The 25,085-nt window shown below is 34.2% G+C and overlaps 2 protein-coding genes and 1 pseudogene across 2 annotated transcripts; 2 read left to right on the top strand and 1 right to left on the bottom strand.

Moving 5' to 3' along the window:
- Positions 1-7,195: 7,195 nt before the first annotated feature.
- LOC143569724 (cytidine deaminase 1 pseudogene) lies at positions 7,196-8,078 on the bottom strand (annotated as a pseudogene).
- A 3,316-nt stretch (positions 8,079-11,394) lies between these two features.
- Positions 11,395-15,052, top strand: LOC143569716 (patellin-3-like). The gene is made up of 4 exons (XM_077055562.1): positions 11,395-12,360; positions 13,186-13,310; positions 14,230-14,380; positions 14,453-15,052. Exons 1-4 carry the CDS (start codon positions 11,452-11,454, stop codon positions 14,705-14,707), a joined length of 1,440 nt encoding a protein of 479 aa, XP_076911677.1. The 5' UTR covers positions 11,395-11,451; the 3' UTR covers positions 14,708-15,052.
- A 3,195-nt stretch (positions 15,053-18,247) lies between these two features.
- Positions 18,248-23,690, top strand: LOC143569717 (protein CENTRORADIALIS-like). The gene is made up of 5 exons (XM_077055563.1): positions 18,248-18,496; positions 19,028-19,089; positions 20,330-20,370; positions 23,314-23,365; positions 23,469-23,690. The coding sequence occupies exons 1-5, from the start codon at positions 18,290-18,292 to the stop codon at positions 23,632-23,634; spliced, it is 528 nt and encodes a 175-aa protein (XP_076911678.1). The 5' UTR covers positions 18,248-18,289; the 3' UTR covers positions 23,635-23,690.
- Positions 23,691-25,085: the final 1,395 nt, after the last annotated feature.

Raw genomic sequence — 25,085 nt, 5'->3', positions numbered from 1 at the left:
GACGTGAAAGGCAACTGTAGCATCTCGAGCACGCGAAAGGTCTGACACATAACGTCTCCATCTCTGATGCATGTCAGCATCAACCAACCACGTGCATAGACGATTCGTTTTAACCAAAGGGATAGAATTTCGCGCAACGCACATATGAGAAACCCTGTTAAAGAGCAAACTATTAAGTCTAATATCTATCTTACCTCGCTCGCGCGAGACAAGACACACATTAGACTGGGGGGGCTTGAAGGGGTATGCACCCGCCTTAACATTGAGCGGGGCGGGTCAACCCACAAGATATAGACAAGAGGCTTGAAATCAGGATGTCATGAAGACACAAAGCCAAAACCTATGCGCGTGGCGCATATCCATATGCTCACGCATCACATATGCTCACGCATATCACATCTGCGCGTGAGAATAAAGAGAAGACCTTGCGCATCCCCGGGATAGGTGCATAAAGGACAACACAACAAATGAGACAATAGTCTAATCCAAATCAGGATAAGGACAACCATGATTGTACTCATCAGACAACCTTCCATAAGGTATCTTTTAAGGAATAAAGAATGTGCTGATGTTGACAGCTGCCAATAAAGGGTGGACAACTCAGCAAGACCCATGTGCCACCACGTGATGGCACATGGGTCAGGTAAAATACCTTGGTCAGAGAATAATAAATGAAAAAGCACCAGGTGTCCTAAGTACACGTGGCGCGAAGCAATAGGAGGAGGCCAAAAAGGCCCTAATTAGGTCTGAGCCCAATCATTGGAAACCCTAATACTATAAATACCACACCACCTCCACAGTTGGGGTCAAGCAAGAAATATATTCTGAATCCCTTACTCATTTTCACATTCTTATCTTCTCCTGCAATATCTTATTCTCACACCGGAGGGTTACCCCAAAGAGGACCCCTCTGTCCCTTTCTGAGGGGTAAGCTCACGGTGCTGTTCGTTTTGTAGGTGGAAGAACTCGTATCTCGGAAAGCCATCGGTGATATAGCACACTCATACCCAAGGAACGTAGATCGAATACAAGTAAGTCGATACACGTTTCTTCACAGCCAAAGATAAACAAGCTAACTTAATAGCGCAACTAATACTTGTATGTTTTCACCTAAAACTTGTATGTTGTATATATTGTAAATACTTTTTTATTTATAAATTGAAAGAACTTATTTGGTAATTGTTGGTTTTCTTTTCTTGTTAATTTTCTTTTCTTGGTAAAAATAGTGCAAATGAGTGTTTTTGCACTAAAATGTTAAAAGTGTATTTCCAATCAACGTTGGACACGAATGTCTATATTATAATTCTGTTTCTATAAGTATTTTAAACTGAATTTATGTTCTATGACTTGAGAGTTTCGCAACGAACCAAACCTGGTCCAAACAGAGTTCAGATAAATAAAATATCGATGCTCAAAATTGGTTTAAAGCTGTAAAAGCTATGAAAATTAGAAGGAAATAAGTGGGAACTTGTCCACATAATCAAAAAAAAGAATCATAAACAAACTTCAAATGCAACTTCCAAATATCCCAAGAACATTCAAAATCTTCAAGTTACTTTTTCTAACCACAAAGCTAAGAAACTATCCACTAATATGCTGCATTTGACATTACCATTTACCAGTAATGAGCATTCAAAATCTTCAGAACTTTCGATTAGGTTTACGAGCAGGCTTTCATTGTTTATTAGCCCTGTAATTTCATTTACGGTTTTAGAATTTTGTAGTTCCGTAGCCCAAAGTTTATGTGTGATTAAGTGAAAGAAAGTTGTCATCCTTGAATGGAAGCCAATTTTTCGAATTTAAAAATTAGTGAATTGGAATTAGGATTAACACTTTGGAATTAGGTGTTTGTGCACAATTGTTTACTCATTTTAACCCTAATCAATTACCAAAAACCACCTAATTACCCAACTCGACCCGAAGCACTACAAAACCAGGTGAATGTGAACAACACCTGATTAAACAACACCTGACTTACCCGATAAAACATAAAAAGCTACCAATCCTGAAACAACTCAAAACCCGAACAACCCGACCTTAGAAAACCGAAATGAGTTTCTCTTCTTTTTTTTATATATTAACCCGATTAAACCATCATACACTGAGTCGGTTTGTTGCTATAATATTAGATTTGTATAGTAAGCTTATGCTATCATGTAAGTTAGATGATTTGTATTGTATTAACAGTATTGAAGATTAAACAACTGTATGTTATTTTTAAATTTTTCTTCATGCTAGGTAGGTAGGTTAAACATGCATTTATGTTTAGGTATTACTAGGGCTGTAAACGAACCGAACGAACACGAACAAGGCCTTGTTCGTGTTCGTTCGTTAAGGAAATAATGTGTTCACGAACGGCTCATGAACACTTACCGAACGAGATTTTATGTTCGTGTTCGTTCATTAAGGAAATTAATGTGTTCACGAACGGTTCACGAACATAAACGAACACAAATAAAATCAGCATATCCTAGAGATTAAAACTGATGTATTCATCAATGTAAATAATGAAAGCATGTACACGAATTGAACGAACACAAACAAGGGTATGTTCGTGTTTGTTCATTTAACATTAAACGAACACGAACACGTAATCGAACAAATATTATGTTTATGTTCGTTTATTTAAAAATGGACATTTGTGTTCGTTTGTTTAAAATCTAAACGAATATAATTGAACAAAGATAAATGAACATATATGAACACAAACAAACATAATAAACATAAATGAAAACACTTAACTGAAGAAAAATTAACAAATATAAAACTTTTAGTAGATGACTCATCCAAACAATATTTAATTATTTTTTATTAATACATAAACAAACATAAATAAACTAACATAAATGAACGTTCATGAACATAAATGAACGAACGAAACATGTGTTCATGTTCGTTCGTTTAATTAAACGAACACAAACTTTTTGTTCATGTTCGTTCGTTTATTAAATAAACGAACATTAACGAACTTCCCGCCGAACAATTCACGAACAGTTCACCGAACGTTCACTTCGTTTACAGGCATAGGTATTACCTACTTTTGTAGAATATGAGATTGATTGTCATTTGCAGTTCTTTTAATCTTTATTAATAGTTTGAGTTTCTTCATATTAAAGATCGTTGTTAAAAGTTTAGCTTTATACAGAGCTTTACTTTCGTCCAGACCTTTGAGTTTTGAGAAAATATATAATGGCTTCTACTCAAGTTCTAAAGAAGCATTCCAACATGAACATTTTAAACATCCGAGTTAATTCACATCTAACAATATTAACCAGAGTTTACAACTCTCTAAATAGATTGTCGATGATAAACTTTGTTGTTTCTTCTCTTTTCCAAACAATAAATAAACAACCAGAACATATGCAAAAATTAAACGCCAACCATTTTTAACCCCGCCACGAAGCGCGGGTAATTATACTAGTTGGGTAAGATAAAACAATAACTAATAATAACCCATAATCAACTTCACATTTTAACCATCAACCATCCAACTTTAGACCAATTTACATTTCCATAACCACCAATAAAAATAATTACCACCCATATCCAGTAAATCGCACAAATAGTCAAATCGATAAATAGCTAACAACATTAACATTACAATTAATATTATCTATAAAGATAAAATTCTGAATGTCGGTGTCACACATATTTTGGTAGGATATTCTGTTTCACCTTTAATGCAATAAACTTTAGGATCTTGACGGTTTGTTAATTTAGTCTAGTGGCTGTAGTGTCCTTTATGGCCTCCGATTATTCATCCTTGCAAGTTTGATTCACTCACTGTATTTTTTTTTGCTTATTAATGTTTCTATTTGTATGTATTTTTTTATTACTTTATTAGTTCTCTTTTTTTCTTTTTTGCTTATTCTTCAACGTTTCTATATTTATATATTCTTTATTGTTTTATTAGTTTTTTTTTTCTTTCAAGTTTTTTAAGCATGTTTTATTTCTTTTAAATATGATAACTTAACGAAATTATTGTTTAGGTTTAGTTTACGTACCCGTAATGAACCTAATTGATATCAATCGAATTCACGTTAATTCGCCGTTGTGGCGCCTGTGTTTTTAACATGTTAACATGACATAATTTTTGTTGGCGTAGTTCTAGTACCATAACAAACGTAGTCGGAAATTTTTTGTTTTAAACATGCTAATAATTTGTATAATTGACTATACGAGTGTCACTACTATTATGGATGTTTCCATGTTTACTAATTTATTTTTTAGGTTTAATACATATATCGGTATGAAACTGACCGATAGCGACCACATTCATGTCACTTTGATTTTAAGTTGTATGTGTGTCGATCATGTTTTGGGTGTTTACAAAGTTATTGTTTTTGATTTAGTGTTGGTGACGTAACTAACTTGACCGAAACCAACCAGATTTGTGTTCCGCCGCCCGCAACACGGCAGGTTTGCTAACTAGTTATTATTATTTAAGTAATTTTAAAGTTAAAGATAATACTATTAAAAGTATTTAACTTAGATTCTTTTCTGTGGATTTGTGTTTGTCTAATTAAAGTATTATTATTATTATTATTATTATTATTATTATTATTATTAAGGATTTTTTAGAGACTTGGGTTTGCTTCTCGCTTCTCAGATGTATGTTGTGAGATATGTGTATATGTTGTGATATATAATGATAAAGAGAATTGAAGGAAAGTCGGTGTGCTCAATAATTCAAATGTACATGTCCTGTATATCACTATACGGGGCGTATAAGGTACGGATTGACAACCTAGGATTGTCATAGCAGTCCTATGTTTGATTGTACCCTATATTTGAGTGAGAATTTGAGTAAATTTGCATTTGTATTTGGTTTGTAAAACTGTAAATGGAATTAAACCTTTCTTCATCAATCTTTTGTCCCAACGGCAGAATGTGTAAGGTTGTTTTAGTGATCTTCCAACTTTTCTATGATATGTTTAAATTTCTTCACATAAGGGGTGGGCGGAGTGGAGCATGCTCATCTCGCCGCTATCGCTCAACCACAAAAGAAGAGTGATAGTGATGTTCCATTCTCATGAGCATGTTTCTATTGTCAAATCATCTTATGCAAAGTTTTATTGCATGTATACCACATGGTCTTAAGTGAAGTATATTTGGAAAACTTTTGATGTAAACAATTCTTATATCATCACCAATAGTCTAAACACATGTAGAGGTTACACATACATTTCACATCTTATTTGACATTTTGTTTGAAACTATGTCATTTTAAAGGCTAATAATGTATAAAACACCCGCTTCCCGACATGACAACCCTCATCTTCTCCGAGCCTCCGACTACCTTTCACTCGCCTTACCTTTGTCTTCTTTGGCTACCCTTCCCACAACACTGAACTCATGTATGCGAGCGAAGATGGAAAGGATTGTATGTAGAATGTCAAACTAGTGACCTGATCTGATAGCGTCGAGCAGTGAAGCAAGTATCCAACGATGTAGCACACAATGACAAGAGAGGAGCGTTAGGTAGTTGTTGGAGAGATGTAGTTTGAATAATCATAACTAATGGAACTTAAGCAAATGCGTACCTAAATATCAGCTAAACCAATAATCTTCACGACTGCATACTGATACTCCAAGCGGCCATTAAGGAGGAAAGTAACTATCTGCAGTATCATGACGATGTATTGCTATGTTAACTACAGAAGAGATCACATTAATGGATTGAATAACTGTTGAAGTCAAGTAGTCAACAAGAAAGAATATTCTTGTGGCGTTAAGACAACAAAAAAAAAAGGAGGATACGCAGACGAACATGTGTACCAGAGAAATGGATGTGAAAGCTTGATTTATTCATCAGTACAGTTTGTAACAGAAGGTAATCCTTACATTTTACTCAATTTCTAAGCTTTGCCTTTAGATGTAAGTATTATCGCTCAACCGAATAAACTATAAAAAGCTATAGTCTGAAAAATAAATACATCTATAACATGAAACCAGTTTTCATGCTTCACAAATTGAAAAGCTTCTGTATTTCAAATATCAAGCGTAGAAATAGAAGACTTGGCTAACATCAGAGCTTGAAATAATAACATGACGATATCCAGACTCGGGTTCAATCATATTTTGCAACATGTAAAGATAAGCACACACAGAGACGAACAATAAATTAATATTACAATCAGAAAGATAGCCATACCTCCCTACAAAGTACATGACCAGATAAGTTCTTCATGGATCATGTGAGTTCATTCATGTAAATGTAAGTACGTAACCAACCCCTAAAACCACCCTGATTGCTACTACCTACTACTATACCATGAACGATTGAACGCTCCACAATAACGCTTTACAGAATCTAAACGACAAATAGAATAATAATAATAATAATAATAATAATAATAATAATATAATAAACACAGTCTGCAATTCATCACATGGAGTAGAAAGTTTACCCTAAAACACACATTCTAATGGATCATCTTTGGTAATGAACCAAGATCCAAATAGAGTCTATTTATGATGTTATAATGACTACTTAATATCCCCTCCATCCAACATAAAAGGAAATCACACAACTTTGTAAGCTGTAAAGAAGAATTATTTACCAACCATAAAGATGATACTCTGTAAACATCAATGTTGAACAAGAAAGCATATAAATCACATAAGGGTGGTGAACCTTGGAGCAACAGTAAGATTGCAGCCATTCGACCTGCAGGTCACAGGTGGGTTCGAATCGTGGAAACAGCCTCTTGCAGAAATGCAAGGTAAGGATGCAGACATCAGGTCCAAGTCATATAGACACCAAACTTTGCCCTAAAACACTCTAATCAAACGTCTTTTAAAACAAACCAAAATACTAATAGAGAACCAATCTATAAAAATCAAGACTTTATAAGCTATAAAGATGAGTTATTTACCAACCAGGAAATGCAGACAATTTTTCCTGCTTAGAACATCTAAAACTCATTGCATATATATGTGCAGTATATGTGTGTGTAGTATATTTAGCATGCTTAGTTAGTTGTATATAAAACCGACGATAAAGATAAACGAAGGTGATATTAAATTGCCCAAAATTTACAGCTGTTAAGTTGCTACAACGATTATCAACAAGAACAAACTCTACCATCTACTACCATAACTAAAAGCTTTCACATAACCTCTAGTTAATATTAATATTGAACCAAAGTTATCTACTCCTCACAAACCATAATCATCAATATGATGTCTCAAGTCAACGACAATGAACCACCAATATCTCGCATTTCGGCGAAATATGCTTCAGGATCAACTTCGCCGTCTCTTCCTGCGCCACTACCGCATCTTCCTTCTCCACCAGCACCGCCGCCACTATCCTCTCAAACCCACCACCGCCACCCACCATATACGCCACCAACGCCGCCTGTACCGGCATCAAGCTCGGGTGGCACGCCACCACAGACTCCATGTACGACCCTCTCTACACCCTCCCCTCGCAGTCCAACACCGCCACGCCCGACGAACACCCGCTGTACGGCGCGTGTGACCCACGCGCCGCCGCCAAACCCTCCCTCTTCAGCGCCCCCTCGTTCCTCCGGATCAGGCGGTGAAACCCGCTGTTCACGTCCGACAACCATTCCTTACGCGCCACCGCCAGAAGATGCTCCTCGAAGGCAAACTTGTTCATTGCCATATACTCGCAAGTCGCATCGTCGGCCCCGCAATCACACTTCAGGGCGTGTGCCTCACGCGCCGCCGTGGCAGCTAAATCAGCGGTATTGTCAAGCGAAAGCTGGTTATTAACAGCTAACGGGGGCTGATCGGTTACTTCAAAGATCTGGGCCCCGTTGAGTTGTTTAGGAAACTGAAGGCAGTGTCCGCAAGGTGCGGCGGCGTAGACGAGTTTGGTGTCGTCGGCGTTGATGATGTGGTGGAATGGGAGGCCTGGGAACTCGACGTTGGCGCCGAGGAAGATCCGGCCGTCGGAGAGAAGTCCGGACGGGGCGGTTTGAAATGGGCGGACGGGCGAGGGTTTGTGCGATCTTGACGAGGGATGGGAGGAGGTGAGGGAGGCTGAGGTTTTGGGTTTTGGACATTTCTTCGGATGAGAACACGTATTTTGGTGCTTGTTGATTCATCTTCAATTAGGGTTTCAGATTGTGAAATTAGGGTTTTGAATTGAAGATGGTGAAAGAAATCAAAGTCTAGAGAGAGAAACAAAAGGTTATGTTTGAGTTTGAGTGTGAGTGAGGCTTGGTAAATGTTTTTAAACTCACTTGTCAAATTAAATGTTGTAAATTTCTAACACATTCTATGAATCTATTAACTCGGGTCTCGATCCAAGAGTTGACCACCTCCATATAACCGCTTCAATGAATATGGTTATAGTAAAGTTACTTAATTATGACGTAATGGGAAGAACTACAATGAACATGCCAATAAATAGATCGATCAAAACCGTCCCCCCTCTATGTCAATCATCAAGGACGCTAAATCAATCGTATGTACGAATTATAAAACCTAATAACTATCGTAAATAAGGTTTGCTCTTCAAAAGAAGGCTGCGGTACTTCCATCTTATTATAATCATTTAAATTTATATGATTGCCAGATTACATATTATATATAGGTTTTGATATACACTCAAAAAACACTATTGGTCCACACATGTATCTCACAATTAACTATTCATCCCGGTGACTTTCCAGTCCACCCTTGTATGATATAACCAATACATCCTTATCCCTTTTCCCTATTTACTTTTCACAGCAAACCAAATTGCAAACGACGAACTCGCTGAGCGGCGATTTGTTTAAGCGATTCCTTATCTTCTTTACCGTTTACTAATCAGATTTCACACGCTTAATTGCAGGAAAGTTTCATTCTTCTATGTACCATAAGATATAAGTTCATCCGCACACCATGATGACTTTATTTTTGCCTTATTATTTAACATTTTTTATTAGTTAAAGATTTATTCTATTGAGTTAGAAGATGACAAAATTTAAGGTGATTAGAAGTTGTATTTAGTAGATTAGGTTGAATACACTTATTCATATACTATACTGTCTACTACAAAATGTTTTGTTGAGCTTAATTCGGGTAGCAACGTCGTGCTTTAGGATTAGGTTTCAAGGCCAAATCATGTCATACGATTCGTGGTGTTTGACAGCTGCGTAGGAGGTCCTACGGGTCAGAATTCAGAAAATACAAGAGGCAAAGAGTGGCGGTGGTAACTGCCTGAACACTGTCGCAAATGGGTTAGCAGGTTCGATTGTTTCGGCCTTGGTCTTGGGACTGAATCAGGTGCACATGCCGTGGGTTCGTAGAGGAATAGCGATAATTACCAACCTAAGATTAAAGCCGTTGGATTTAGTTAGCATGGTAAATCGATATTTTTGTTGTATACGATTATATTTGGTTGAATTAAAGCGATTCTAATTGTGTAATTTCGTTATTGATTATAATATGTGTAAGAACTGTATAGCCATCACCACCTTAAGACACATACGCCAGCACGTCGCAACGCGAGTGTTAAACCTTGTTACAGTAAATTTAAAACAATTATACATTGCATTGATTTTTATTTTTTTTCTTTTAAAATTCCAATTCATGGTTTAAAGTTCAAAAGTATATAAGCCTTGTATGGTCACTATCTTAATTGATTTACCTACCAATAGTTATATATCTTGATTGCTAGTACAACTTTGGTCACATCACACACACCAAAAAAGTGATAATAACATTACATCTCACCAAACCAACTTTTCATGGTCCACAACTCATTTACTAAGAAATTATTTCATTTCATGTCATATAAAGTATAACATGTGTTCTAATTACTCATTATGATGGTATATATAATAACTATTATTCTATTAAACTTGTAGTTCTAGGTAAAGATGTTCAAACCGGTCTAAAGAAATTATGAAAACATAAGTTTTTTTATAAAAATCATCATGGGTCAAAGAATGTGCACGACTCGGTTTTGAGCTTAAAACAATTTCCGTTGTAGAAAACTGATAGATTTGATTTATCGTTTTCGGTTTATGTATGAGTTTGGTTTAATTATGCCTCGGTTTTACATCTACATTTGAAATTTTTCGGCATGAAATAATATTTGCTCAAGATAAAGCATAGGACCAGAACTTTGGTTTAAAAATTTGTTGATGTTTATTAGTTAATTCTGTATAAGAATGAAACTTTTCACCCAAAATAATGATTTGTGCTATCATTATAACAAACATAAAATAAAATTCGGTGCATTTTGTTGTTTGGTTGGTAAAAATTCTTTCATTTGATTGTGAGTTGATACGAATTCAACTAATATGGGTTATATTTGTGACAGTATCGAAACTAAATCAAATAATATCTTGATGGCGTGGCATCAGTAAAACCCAATCGTTGCAGGTGCGAGTCAAAACGAATTCGAACGGTATCAGTTAAGTTCTTGATGACACCAAAACTAAACCCAACGATAAATCAAATATTCAAAATATTAATAACAAGTAACAATATCAAAAGATTAGAAAAAATAGTCAAAAACTAAATTAATGGCTAAAAATCAAATAAAAAAAGGTCTATGATTAGGCCTAAAAATGAAAGAAAAAAACGTTTAGCAAATAGTTCGTGAACACTTCAGTGGGAAATCCATTCATATTTGTTTGTTTAATCAATGAGCGAACGTGAACACGAAGTTTTGTTCGGTTAATTAAACAAACAAACAAGAACAAATGTCACATCCGTTCAATTGTATTTGTGAACGTTCGGTAATGTTTTCATAAACATTCTTTCTTGTTCGTTTGTACATGTTGTCATAAAAGTCTTTTTTTACATTTATTTATTTTATATTCTTTAAATTATTATCCATATCATAAAATATGAAACCATATTATCACCCTATTTTTTAACCAAAGGGTCTTGCCCAATGGCCAGGAACATGATGGATGACCCGGGTGTCCCGGGTTCGAATTCTGATTCTGACCAGATTTTTTCAGAGCATTAAAAAACCTGTCGTGCCTTCGGGCGGGGTGAGCAAACTGGGTTTTACCGGGAACGCCAAGCCAAACTTGGATGCCAGCGTGAATCCCGATCATGTCAATATAGCCGGCCTGAGTGGGGTGGTGGGGCGCGACTTGGTCGCGTAGTGATAGCTTAACTGTGAAAGTCACCGTTCGAAAAAAAATATTATCACCCTATTTTTGCATGTTCTCCTTTCCTTTCTCATTATTCACATTAATACATACATCAACCTCAATCTCTAGGCTCCGTCAGTTTTGTTTATATTCTTAATCCGTTTATGAACATAATATTTTCTTAACGAACAAAAACAAAGGACCTTATTTATGTTCATTTAGTTCGTTTACAACCCTAGGGAACGCGTTTTAAAACCTAAAATAAAATATATTAACATTTTCAAATTCTTTATTATATATTTCCAACGGGAAACATAGATTCTCCTCACTTCTCCAACCTTCAAGACAACACTCATCTCGATACTCAACTCCACAAATGGCCGATGATAATCCCACTACAACCACCACCGCATCTCCGCCGGAACTCCCACCGGAGCCACCCACTTCCTCCCACTCTCCACCACCACAAAACCCAGAAACCCCAGCTTCACCATCACCAGTATCAGACAAACAAACCCAATATTCACCACCACCCACCACCACCACCACCGTAGCCACCGTTGCTGACGTCATCGAACAACCAGAAAATCCCACCAGCAGCAGCAGCAGCAGCAAAACCCCTGAATCCATGGCTTCTTTCAAAGAAGAAAGCAACCAAATCAAAGATCTTTCACCTTCACAGCAAAAATCACTCCAAGACTTCAAAACCCTAATCCAAGAATCCATAACCCACAACAAAGACTTCACCTTTTTGCAAAACCAAGACAAACCCATTTCAGATATCACAATTTGGGGCATACCCATTTTAAAAGACAACCGAACCGATGTCGTTTTACTCAAATTCCTGCGAGCCCGGGACTTTAAGGTTAAGGACTCCTTCACAATGCTGAAAGACACCCTCCAGTGGCGAAAAACATTCGGCATTGATTCGTTATTGGAAGAGGAAGAATTTGGGGATGATCTTGAGAAAGTTGTGTTTAATCACGGGTTCGATAAAGACGGGCACCCAATTTGTTACAATGTGTATGGTGAGTTTCAGAATAAGGAGTTGTATCAGAAGACATTTTCGGATGACGAAAAGAGGTTGAGGTTTTTGAGATGGAGGATTCAGTTTCTTGAGAGGAGTATAAGGAAGTTGGATTTTAGGCCAGGTGGTGTGAATACTATTTTTCAGATTAATGATTTGAAGAACTCGCCCGGGCCTGCGAAGAGGGAGCTTCGGTTGGCTACCGGACAGGCTTTGCAGCTGCTGCAGGACAATTACCCGGAGTTTGTGGCGAAACAGGTAATGCTGATTTAATTTGTTAATAAATCTTTTGTTTATAATAATTGCATGTTTTAGATATTTGTTTGAATTGACCATTTGAATGTTGTAAGATGATGAATATAAGTAAGATTGCTTGCATTTAGGTTCAAGTTTGTGAATTTATGTAGAATTAATTTTTTGTATTTGCATAGTTATATATTTATTCTTCTAAAAGTTTAAAAATTTACATGTATCTTTATTAGTTTCATTATATATCATATATGCTCTTTCAAAACACTAAGAATATCATATTCATTTTTATAGTAAATTCTAGTGAAGCCACTTACAGCAATATATAATGCTTGGTTTCATTGTTGTTTAATCGGTGAAGTTAGTTGTTATGTTGAAGTTCATTTATTTTATTTTATGTGATATAGGTAAAATATGATATCTTTTAATGTTTTGGAAAGGCAAATATGATTATATGATGTTATGAAATTGCCTTTTTTCCATATTAGAGAATTCAAGCTAATGTTGATGTGTTCAAGATCTGGTCCCAGGATGCACAATTAAACTTTTTACTTTAGTCGATCGGGTTAGGTTTTATCTCAAACTGGCCGAATAAAAAGTTAGGTAAAAAGACAAAGGGGAATAGTACATTTTCACCATAATTAACAATTAACACATTAGTTATTTGTAATAAATCAATAAAGGACAAAAAAAGCGATTCAACTCAAGCCGATGTACTAAAAACACTTACTCATTTTAACACGTTAGACAATCCATCCAACCCACCGTTTTTGCCACCTCCATTTAATTGAATAATTTTATGTGCGATTACTGATCCTAGAATCTTGTTTGAAGGTTTTCATCAATGCTCCTTGGTGGTATTTAGCTTTCTACACAATGATCAGTCCATTTATGACTCAAAGGACTAAGAGCAAGTTTGTTTTCGCTAGCACTGCAAGGACTCCCGAAACCCTTTTCAAGTAAGTTCTGCATTTATTTTATTTATACAACTGTTATTTTTTTAAAAACTACGTTTATTCAAGAAGTTTAATGTAAAATCATTGCAAAAAAGTGTAAGTGTCAAAACGGAATGTTGATGAAACTTTGAGGGTTAAAACATTATTAATCCAAAAGAAAACAGGTTAACATGGCAACTATTAAAATCTGCCTAGTGTTATTTTTAATACATACAACTCTTTAAATCGTTTATTGAAGAATTCAAAATGTAGGTCTTGTAATTACTTAACAAGCTAATTACTCAAAAAATCTTTTAACATGGTGACAACAAGGGTGATTCGGGTTAATCCGACTAGGGTGTAAACGAGCTCAAGCTTGACGAAGCATGAACTCGGCTCGTTTAACATATGAGAGCTCGAGCCTGGCTTGTTTCAAGCTTTATTTCTAGAGCTCGAGCTTCGCTTGTGATAAGTTTTTCTCTTGAGCTTGGCCCATTTATTATTTATTAATTTATTTGTATACATTAATATATATTTCATATGTATTTAGAATTATAATTTTTATATATAACATAATATATATTATTTAGTTATTTTTACAGTTATTTTCATTATAAAAAATAATTATTATGTAACTAAAAGCTAATAGGCTCGTTTAAGCTCGCGATCCTCTTCGAGCTTGATAGTTGAAGCTCAGGACTGCGCTCGTTTATTAAATGAGTTTATTATAGGTTCAGGCTCGAGTTCGTTTAAGGTCGGATCGATTTGAACTTTTTAACAAACCGATCCTGAGTCGTTCATGAGTAACTTGGTTCATTTACACTGCTAAACTCAAGCCAACCAGCTGGACCTGCTTGTTTGCCACCTCTACTCTGACTTTCAAATCTTGGTTCATTGACTGCTTTATATTTTACCTTTTAACTAAGTGGGGTTGTTTTAACAGATACATAAGACCCGAGCACGTACCAATTCAATATGGCGGGCTGAGTGTAGATTATTGTGATTGCAATCCTGAATTCACGATTGATGATCCGGCTTCAATGGTTACTGTTAAACCAGCAACCAAGCAGACTGTGGAGATTATAGTAAACGAGGTACGATCTACATGCCATTTTGCGTTTTTAATAGCCGGTCAAACCGTTGGTCAAACCTGTAATTTTTTGCAGAAATGCTTACTTGTATGGGAGCTACGCGTAGTCGGTTGGGAGGTAACTTATACTGCTGAATATGTACCCGCTGATGAAAGCCATTACACCATAATCATACAGAAGGCTAAAAAGATGGCTCCAACCGATGAGCCGGTGATTAGCCACAGTTTCAAGATCAATGAGCTTGGCAAGATACTTTTGACCGTCGACAACCCGACTTCAAAGAAGAAAACTTTGATCTACAGGTTCAAGGTGAACCCGCTTTCTGAGTAATATGCTTTTCCACTTGTTTTTAAGTTTTGTTGTTAAATGTTTTTAATGTGGTTTGGTATGAATTTGGTATCATGGTGTTATGTTTATGTTTAAAAGGCATGTAAGGTTTGAGGAATTATTATTATGAGACTAGCATGTTCTTGGGTTGGGTTGATGGTTGTCTTTGACTTTTGACTTTTCACATTCATGTAATCCGCTGAATTTGACTTTCATCAAATGATTTTGTGGGTCATCCAATAGTCTTTTGATGAGTTTTGTTAAGTTACAAATCAAGAAGACAGGTCAGTTTTGCTTTCTTTTTGACTAATTTAAAGTTTTAGTTCCCCTTTAGTTTTTATATAAAGGTGACATGGTTTATCTTTTTGAAAAATGTCAAGGAATTATTATTTTTTTTTCTTCATATTTTGACATATTCTTAGCTTGGAAATATGTCAAATGGTCCCTTTTATCTTGGAACCTACTAATCATTAGTAAAGCCCATGAAAATTGGCCCATAGTTCTCAATCAATTAAGCATGTAAACAAACCTAATGAACACGAACAAGGGCATTTTTGAGTTCGTTCATGTAACTTTAAAGAACGTGAATACGGACATGAATTGTTAATCAGACACATGTTTGTGTTCAGGTTCATTTATTTAAAGAATGAACATGTACGTGTCTGTTTATGATCCGATGCATTGCTAGATTCATTTCATTTTCGGGGACCTACAAATCTACAATCGGTACAGAAGTTTGGCTCAACTTTTTAAAGGTTTGGGATCCTTTTTGAATTTCGCTACTCGATACACCAATCTAGATCAGATTATAATGGATTTTGGCTCGGTTTGATACTGTTCTTCATCACCAGCTTCATTTGCTCGCAAACTGAGTATTTCACCTAAAGATCACATTTTTACTTGGAGTTTTGGGAAGGTTTTTACACATGGAGTCTACTCATCATAAACTATCCATATCTAATGGCTTTTTTGGGTTTTGTGTAAATTAGAATTTAGTCCGCAATCGCATTTGAAAGTAGCTAGCAGTCGCATTTAGTTTTAGCACTAATTCATAATAGCATAGATTTTAAATCGCAATCGCATTAGCTTCTAGTTCGCAATCGCTTTTGTTGTTTTGCGATCCATATACTTATTCAATCCAAGTCATATTGTGAGCCTGTTAGTTTTGCAATCCACTTCATATTTGCGAACCATATAGTTTGCAAACATGTTCAACTCTGCAAACAAACAAGTTTTGCAATCCAGTTTCAGGTTTTGGCGAGTCTTAAGTATTTTTCAAGATGTCGTCTACAACCGATTACCTTCTTCATGACCTACCTTCACCTAGACCATGAAGTCGATTCCAATTCTAAGCCACCAAGGCTTATCAATATTGAGGATTTTGACGATTGGAAATTTAGATTTCATGGGTTTGTAAGTTTCACTTGTATAATTTAAATAGATCCAAATGAACCCAAATGCAACACAAAATGTTATATATTATTTTACAAACAATCTAGACCTTGTTGCATGCCTAGGTGGTTCAACAAGTAATAACACACGACTGTAACAGCCAAAATTAATATCATCACGTGTCGAACTCAAACATAATATGTTTCGGGCTTGGTTTTCATCACAACTTACTAGTTAAGCATGTGATCTCTTCTGATCATCAAGCACATAACCATGAACCAATGCAGGTTAAACGAATAATATCATGATCATGATATAGTATTTAAATGTGTTATAGTGGTGGATTCATGAGATGATGCAAATTAAACAAATTTAAACACTCGAACATGTATAGTTAGTTATTTGGACCTGAAGAAAACAAGTATATCTATTTCCCAGTTATGTAGTAGTGACATTTAATTGCCAATTTATTGACAGATGCAAAGCCTTTAAGGGGGTGTTTGGCCTAGCTTTTTTAACCAAGCTTATAGCTTTTTTAGTTTTTTTTTTATAAAATAAGCTTAACTTGGTGTTTGGCTTAGCTTTTTAAGCTTATGCTTATTAGCTTATATAAGCCCATTTGAATAATCTTATTTGAAGATGGTTTTTTAGCTTATTTGTTATAAGCTTATTTGTTTAAGGGTGTAAATTACTCATTTGTCCTCAAATGGTGGTGGATTAGTAATTATTACTATAACAAATTAAAAAATGTTGGATTTAACAACTTATTAAGACACATAATTAACTTGTATAATATAAGCTAATCCAAATACTTAAAAAAAGCTTATCAAATAATAGAAAAAAAGCTATAAGCTCATTTTATATATAAGCATAAGCTTAAAAATAGAAGCTAGGCCAAACACCCCCTAAACACTTGGATTTAGGAGGGAGAGGTCTTGGATTTAAGTCCCATGATTATGAGAATTAAAAAAAATCCCTTAAAAAAAATGATACTAGAACATGTATAGAATATAATCCCCCAAAAAAGTTGTACATTTATGGTAGTAGATTTCTGTAAGTAGAAACCCTTGAGAATATCTTTTGCTTTGATGCAATGACTCCTGATCACTTCCTCAAACAAGTAAGCCTTGGTGGAGTCGCTTTATACTCCAACTCTCTTATGCTCAAACTTAACTATAATATCCTTTCCAAAAAGCTTTGATACTAAACATATATAAAATAGTAGATTATAGTTTTGGTCCTTGTGGTTTGTCATCTTTAACCATTTCGGTGCAAAAATTCCACAACCAAAGTCACATTAGTGGTTTAGTACGGTAGTTTGCACCACGACTAGATGTAGTACCAAATTAATTTGGCATTACTTTACTCCATTGGATGAGGGCACTTGTATTTTCATATTAATGTGAGAACAAATTTTTTGAAAATTCTTTGAAGTTTATATCTATATTTTAGTCTATGCTCGTTGTGGAAAGCGAGAAACGAAAAACATTTCTCAATCAATGAGTAAAAACAACACAAACTATGGAAGACATAAAAGTTTTCAATTTCTTATGCCTCGGAAATAGGGTGAAACAAAATCTTAAAACGGAAGGATTGGTGTGCCTTTTCCTTCTTGTAAGTATGCTGTAATTTCTTTGTTGTTTGGTTGGTCTTGCTTTGGCTGGGGTGTTTCCGTTAATAAAACTTGCCCTTCGAAAAAAAAATCAATGTTTGTTGGCAATTTAATATAAAATTGATAGGTTTTATTTTTGTCGTGAAAAAGAGAACCGCAGTTAAAATTTCACTTGAACCCTTAAATTTATCAAAACCGCATTTCGTGGGATGTCTTTGAATAAGATACGTCTTTGAGTAAGATGTACATTTTTAGTGAAGATAATTTTTTCTAGCGTATAGAATCATGCTATTTTTTGCATGTTTCTTTTTCAAATTTAATAAAGTTCTAGCTAGAGAAAAATATAATTTTCCTGTTCTTTTAATTAACTTAATAGAATACCAATCATTTGTTTGATTCCATATGTGACAATTAAAAAACGACAAACATTAATATGGAGCAAGAGAAAGTGGTGTCTCTGCATGAACCCTACAAATATATAAATGGCCATACCATGCTAGCTGATGACCGTACTAAAACTTAGTACTCTAGTGACTATAAAACACATTTTGTCACTAAAAACCTACCGGTTTAACTAACAAATGGCAAGACTAACGTCAGATCATCCTCTGGTGATTGGCCGGGTCGTCGGAGATGTCGTTGACAGCTTCGTCCCGAGCGTGAATATGCGTGTAACATACAACTCGTCAAACCAAGTGAACAATGGTCATGAGCTGTTTCCTTCTTGTCTTACTGTTAAACCTAAGGTTGATGTTCAGGGTGGTGACATGAGGTCCTTCTTTACATTGGTACACCACCTTCTGATTAAGTCTTATATTTTCTTGCAAATTACTTTTACATACTAGTTTATGTTTATAAGTGGAATCCGATACAAATAATGTAATTAATATACTAAACGTACAAATAAGTAAAGTAATTATTATTAGTCTTCCAGTTTCGAAATAGAGTAATTACAATACAAAAAATAAGTACAGGAGCAATAATTTTTCTGGTTCTGAACTTCAGAATCCATAGACTAATAATACATATTCTAATTTTAACACAGTTACTCTAGTTATTTATACTTTCTTACTTTAGATGTTTGTATTTGATTATAACACTTATGTTTGTAGTTTAATTTACTGTAACAAACTACTATTTAATTTGAATTATTTGTGGAAATGAGCATTTTAACTACAAATGTTTATTTCTAACATCAAATAACATCTTTGAGATGCCCATGATTCCAAATGCATAACAAACCTTAGAATTTATTAATTTGATTATTTTAATCGACATTGTGATCAATCTAATTTATCAAATATGTTTTTAATTTTCAGATAATGACAGATCCAGATGTTCCGGGTCCTAGTGATCCATATCTAAGAGAGCACTTACACTGGTAATTAATATTATTATTGCTATAAATAAATAATCAATAGTTTTTTGGTTATTGAAGGAACAACCTAAGTATTTTTAGTTATATTACAAGTTTTATTGGTTAATTATCTCATGCTCAAATTGCCCTGAAACCCCAATGGTAATGTAATTTTAAATTCCGAATTTAGAGTCACAAAAGAGGTGTACGTTATTAGTGTGCTTAATTTCTTGTGTGAAATGCTGAAATGATATCATGATGTTTTGTACTTTACATGTGCCAAAGGACTTCTGGCCTTAAAAAAACATAAACATGTGAAAATTTATTATTAGCACATGTCTTATTTCATTATAATATACATATTACAAGCATAGTAGTATATGTTCTATATTTATATTACTAAGTATTTCTATCCATACATTGTGTTGGAGTGAGTTGAATGCCTTGCATGTTTGAAGCTACCGGTGGGAAGTCGGTCGATCGCGACCGATTCAATTCGTTATGGTAAAAGTTTTGTGAATAAGTTTAATTACCCGAAGTTGAGTGCTAAAAAGGTAAAAACGTAAGTTGAAAAGATAAAATTTTCATTACCAAAGTTAATACGGCTAAAAAGTAAATATATGAAACTAAAGTTGAAGAGTCAAAATAGTATATATGTAGAACTTTTTGTGTCAAAAATCTAATGAATCAAAGTTTGTAAATAAAGTTGAGGATCCAAAAACATAAATGTTTAAAACTTATGACACATGTATGTGTATGTATACATAAAGTGGCTAGGTACCTTAAGGTGAACAGAGTGCTCCCGCCACCCTGCTCATCTCTCTTCGATACCTAGATGGGCGGGGCGGTATTCCTCCTCCATCCCAACCCAACCCACAATCCAACCTCCATCCCGATCATCTGTTCCGCTATATTTTTTCTTCTTTGTTCGGTATGACATCTGCCATCCGGCATGTAGTCCTCGTTGCAGCTTCATTTTTCTTGATACCACAAGAAGCGTGGTGGTGTTCCTGTTCGTACAGATGCGGCACTGCCTGAGTGCCTAGCTCTAGACCCCATTGCCACCACCCTTAGTAGTTAACGACTTAATGGTTGTCTTAAACTGAAATTCTAAAGATCAATTTAGTAAAGAAGAAAAGAAACTAAAAGGCTTAAAAGTATAAGTATAAATACACCAATGAAATATTTTTAAGATTGGTATTTTACAATATTAGCCTTAGCAATGAATTGACACTTGTCTTCTCTTTGTTTCCTTCTTTTTCAGGATAGTTACAGACATCCCAGGCACCACTGACTCTTCTTTTGGTAAATTCTTCTTTTTCTTAATCAAACATCCTCTTTTACTATTTCATTGATTAATGTCAACACGTACTTAACGTGGCATCATAGTATAATAGTACTATTTATGGGAAAATATCACAAATTCGAATTCTATATAAAACAGGATTGCAATATTTGATTCACGGATGCTAACATGATTCGAAATTTCAAAAAAACTAGATTCAAAATTGTTTTATTTTTCTAGTCAATATATGACGAACTACTTTAGTTTTATGCTTTATAAACTATGAATGACAATGACTCCGTTAAGGCACTTAACAACTACTTCAACTGTTTTTCCTAGAGATTCCAATTTTCAACGGATAATATCACGTATAATTCATTTAATAAATGTGGCATGTTCATATTAATACGTTTAATTAAACATGGCGTGTCCGAGTTAACCTTTTTAGCTAAACGGTCGTGTTCTGGTTGATTAAACAGATCAACATGAACACGACATGTTTAAGTAAACATGTCGATCCGCCAACCTGTTTAGATAGATACGGGTTGGGTTGTGTTCAGGTTACACTACTTTAAATGTGAACGGTTGGTTAATGTTTGATACACGACTCAAAGTATTTGTTGTGTTCGGATTGAACAATTCTACCATGAAACTCGACATGTTAACCCATTAACCCGAAACATCTAACAACCCCTTGTTTTTCCTCTTTAAAAGTCACCCCTACTTTAATAAAGTTGGGTAACAATTTCTTGACTTTGTTATGACGAGATAAACATTTCTTCATAATTCATCTTTTAAGTGTTCTAAATATGTTCATTCAATTACTCTTTTGTTTAGAAAACCATGTCAGCTTTGAAATGCGTAACACTCTTATTGGTTTATTGATCGCACAGGCATAAAAAACGGATTTTAAGACATTTGTATACTCTCATTAGTCATTACTCATCATAAATTTGTTTAAAAAAAGAAACTTTATTTACTTACAAGTTACAACTACCGATATGACCCAAAACGTTTCCCACGTGAACGTGAAAAAAAAATATAAATCAAATTGTGTGTAGAGTCATGTCATGGAACGATAAAAGAATTGTTGCTCAATAACTATTAAACATAAAAAACTTATATATTAAATCATCGTTTTAAAATATAAAAAGGAGTGATAAGTACAATAAATCAATATATTATTTATGTACTTTCGCACTCGTTTAGTAAATGAATATCAGTTTTAAATAATTATAACTATGTTCATTGTTATATAATAGTCACAACTTTACACTTGGCTGATGACAGTTCCAACTAAAGGTGCATTTGTTTCTAATGGGATGGCCACATTAGAAACAGACTAACGGAGTTAGTCATCTGTTAGTCGCAAACCGTTAGAAACAAATACACCTTTAGTTAGGACTGTCACCAACCAAATGTGAAATTGAAACTGTTATATACCAATATGGCATAATTAGGATTATTTAAAACCAATATTCATTTTGTTAATGTGAACACTTTTGTTAGGTTATTCATATCTATAAGTGTGGAGAAAGTGTATGTTGGCACACAATTATAAGCACAAACAATTTATGCTCATATTTATACGTTATATTCTTCAAATTGTTTTAATCATCTTATATTCTTCAAAACAAGAGGATAGTAAAGAAATTGATTGTAATAAACTTGTCCTACTTTTATGGCGCCAAATATAGTTGGTTTAAAAGCGCAATAAGTTAAATGATATATACTAATTACTTAGGCTTAGTGGGTCTAAAAGCGCTCCCTGGTCATCTCCCCCTTCGCCCTCCCTCCTTCTAATAAGTTCTTGACGTTCTTACACAAGAGCGTCCATCCTCCCCCTCTCATTCACATCATCATCATCTCTCTCCTAAAAAATGTCCAAAATCGGCCTATTATGGATCTCTTAGTGTTGCTTAAACAAAGCATGTTCTATATGTTGCTTCTAATATCTTGTTGAGTGCAGTTTTACACTATACATTTAACTTTTTTTAAATGGCAACACTACATCATAATGATATATTAAGCTTAATCTACAAATCTTTATTAGGACTTTTCTTTCTAGATTATGACACTACACCATAATCACATAAAGGAACACCTTTACCGAAGTTTTTAAACCATATCATGTCATAATTAATTTAGTTTTTTTGAAAAATTATTAAGCTTATACTCTATTAATTGAATGTTTAAAATAGTATTATATTGTTAGTTTAGTCGTATTTAAAATTATAAACGAATCAAGAATCATACTTTTTTCGGAGTCATCATCTCATTAAGAACATCTCTTAGGGGCTATTAATGGTCATTAAGAGACTACCTCTTAATGGTTTATAACCTCTTTATAGTTAAGAGGCAACCTTAATCTTATGGGATGAAGGAAAGACTTACACTCTTCTCATCCTCTCGTTCCCTACCTTATTGTAGGATACTACCGTGTAATTTGGTATAGTGTTTTTCTTAAAAAGAAAATTTTTAAAACAAGATAGTGATGAGACCTTTAAATCCCAAAATCCTACCTTACATAACTTGTAAGCATTAATGACCAAACCACATAGGAAGCACCATAATCAAGAGAATACAGTTACACAACGTTTATATCATTCAATCTAGACAAGTGTTAAGAACTCTATCCACTTAAGTTTCTAACTGTTTTGACATCACTTATATGAGTGATATTGTCACTTCTACGAGTGATTTCTCGAAGTTGGAGGTGTTTATAGAATAGGATTTCGGTTGTGTTATCGAATAGGCTCCGTTGATTAATTCGAATAATTCTGAGAAAAATACACAAAGTAAATAGTATATTATGTATGTTTAATATAAACTAAATAAAAATGTAGATGTAAATTTCATCAAAAAATATTTATACATAAAACAAAATTCCGAAAACTGATAGATTGCCAAAAGATTGTTGCTCACACATATTTATATGGTTGGATTGTGTGTGTTTTCTTCAGGAAAAGAGAGAGTCAGCTATGAGATGCCAAGGCCAAACATCGGCATTCACAGGTACTTGTTCATATTTCTTGTTTTCTTTTACACCGTACGAATAAATCATCAATCATCGATGTCTCTAACCTAATAAGTGCATTGGTGTGCTGTTTGGACATAGATATGCCTTCTTTCTTTACAAACAAAAAGGAAGACACACTGTGAGCTGCCCATCTACAAGAGATAGATTCAACAGTAGAGCCTTTGCTCATGAAAATGAATTGGGTTTGCCTGTTGCTGCTATTTACTTCAATTGCCAAAGAGAAACTGCGGCTAGAAGACGGTAGTTATTGTTGAACTCAAACCGTAAACAAATCGAGAACGCTAATGTATCATCTAAATAAGCACAAAACTAGTATCATAAGTTTTATTGCATAATAATCGTTGCGAATTGTGACCTACGAGCTATAAAGATTTGATCCATATAAAATTTGGTTGGATAGAGTAGTTTTTTTATGAGTTGGATCTCTTTTATGATTTTATACATTTTTTAACAGTTATTTGGATCACCTACAAGACACTGACCCACCCGATCATCTACGATCATGATATTATACTTGTCTTTTACATTTTATGATATTTTAGATAATATTCAATTTATCCTTAAATGTTTGATCTCTTGTTAGATAATGCTAGATTTTTTATTTATAACAAGCGTGACACCTAAGTAAATATAATGATGGTTATTATTTAGTTCACAGTAATTAGTCCTTAAAGATGTGTGACATGCTTGATAATAGCTGCAAATCAATAGCAAGACTGGATGGCGTTTGACGCATGGAGTTATTGAAAAGATGAAAGCACACTAAGTTTTTCTTTTTTTTTTTACCAGAAAAGCACATTATTGAAAAAAGGAAGTTAAAACTCAAAACTTTTGGACTATAAATGGTTATTTTGTAGTGGTGTGTCTATGAAAATTTTTAAACAGGGTGAAAAATTATAAGGGCCTTATGGCTTTCGGTATATAATAATTTTTTTAGTTCCTATCGTCGGATGTTAAGTCATATTAATTAAAAAAGTTAATCAAACTAAAAATATAAAAGTACGTCAAAGTGTCAGACGTCATTACTGATGCATAATGTATATCGGTTTCCTCATTTGTAACTTAAACTATTATAAAAAACTTAATTTTATGACCTATTTTTGTTTCTTTCTTTCTCACTCATAATTATATATGTATATATAACACACTAAAATGCAAAAAATGAAAGTGTACGTGATCGTGGTTTACGACTATCCTTTCAAGTTTTATTTGGACGAAAAATAATTTGATCAATTAACGAACCGTAGTTATAATGACTAACCTTTTCGGATGTAAGTATTAAATTAAACGAACAAACACGAACAAATGTAAGTATTATATTTCCTTTTGATTTTTTGTTGAATTATATTCATGGAGTTTCTTCTTTATTTATATCATGTTGTGTGAATTTTACTCTTAATTTCTTTCCTTCCATATCGATACGTATATTTGTATTTATCAAAAGACTTTTAGGCGAATTAAAAAATAAATGAGTTAATTTATGGTTTGTTTGGTATAAGGTAATGAAATAGATGAGATAATAGGATTTTTAGGGAAATGAAATGAACAAATAATTAAGGTAGAATGGAATGATCTATATTTAGTGTTGTTTGGAATGATCTATACTTGTAAGGAATAAATAATATTTCTCTTCGATCATTTCATTGTCTTGTTTGGTTTATCCAATGGGAATACAATGATCTATATTTTGTGTTG

Source organism: Bidens hawaiensis, unplaced genomic scaffold (genome assembly GCF_021521415.1).
Source record: "Bidens hawaiensis isolate Kalapana, Puna unplaced genomic scaffold, B.hawaiensis_p1.1 tig00024638_1, whole genome shotgun sequence".
Taxonomy (NCBI): Eukaryota; Viridiplantae; Streptophyta; class Magnoliopsida; order Asterales; family Asteraceae; genus Bidens; species Bidens hawaiensis.
Note: the sequence above shows the minus strand (reverse complement) of the source record. Positions and strands in the feature narration are given on the sequence as shown.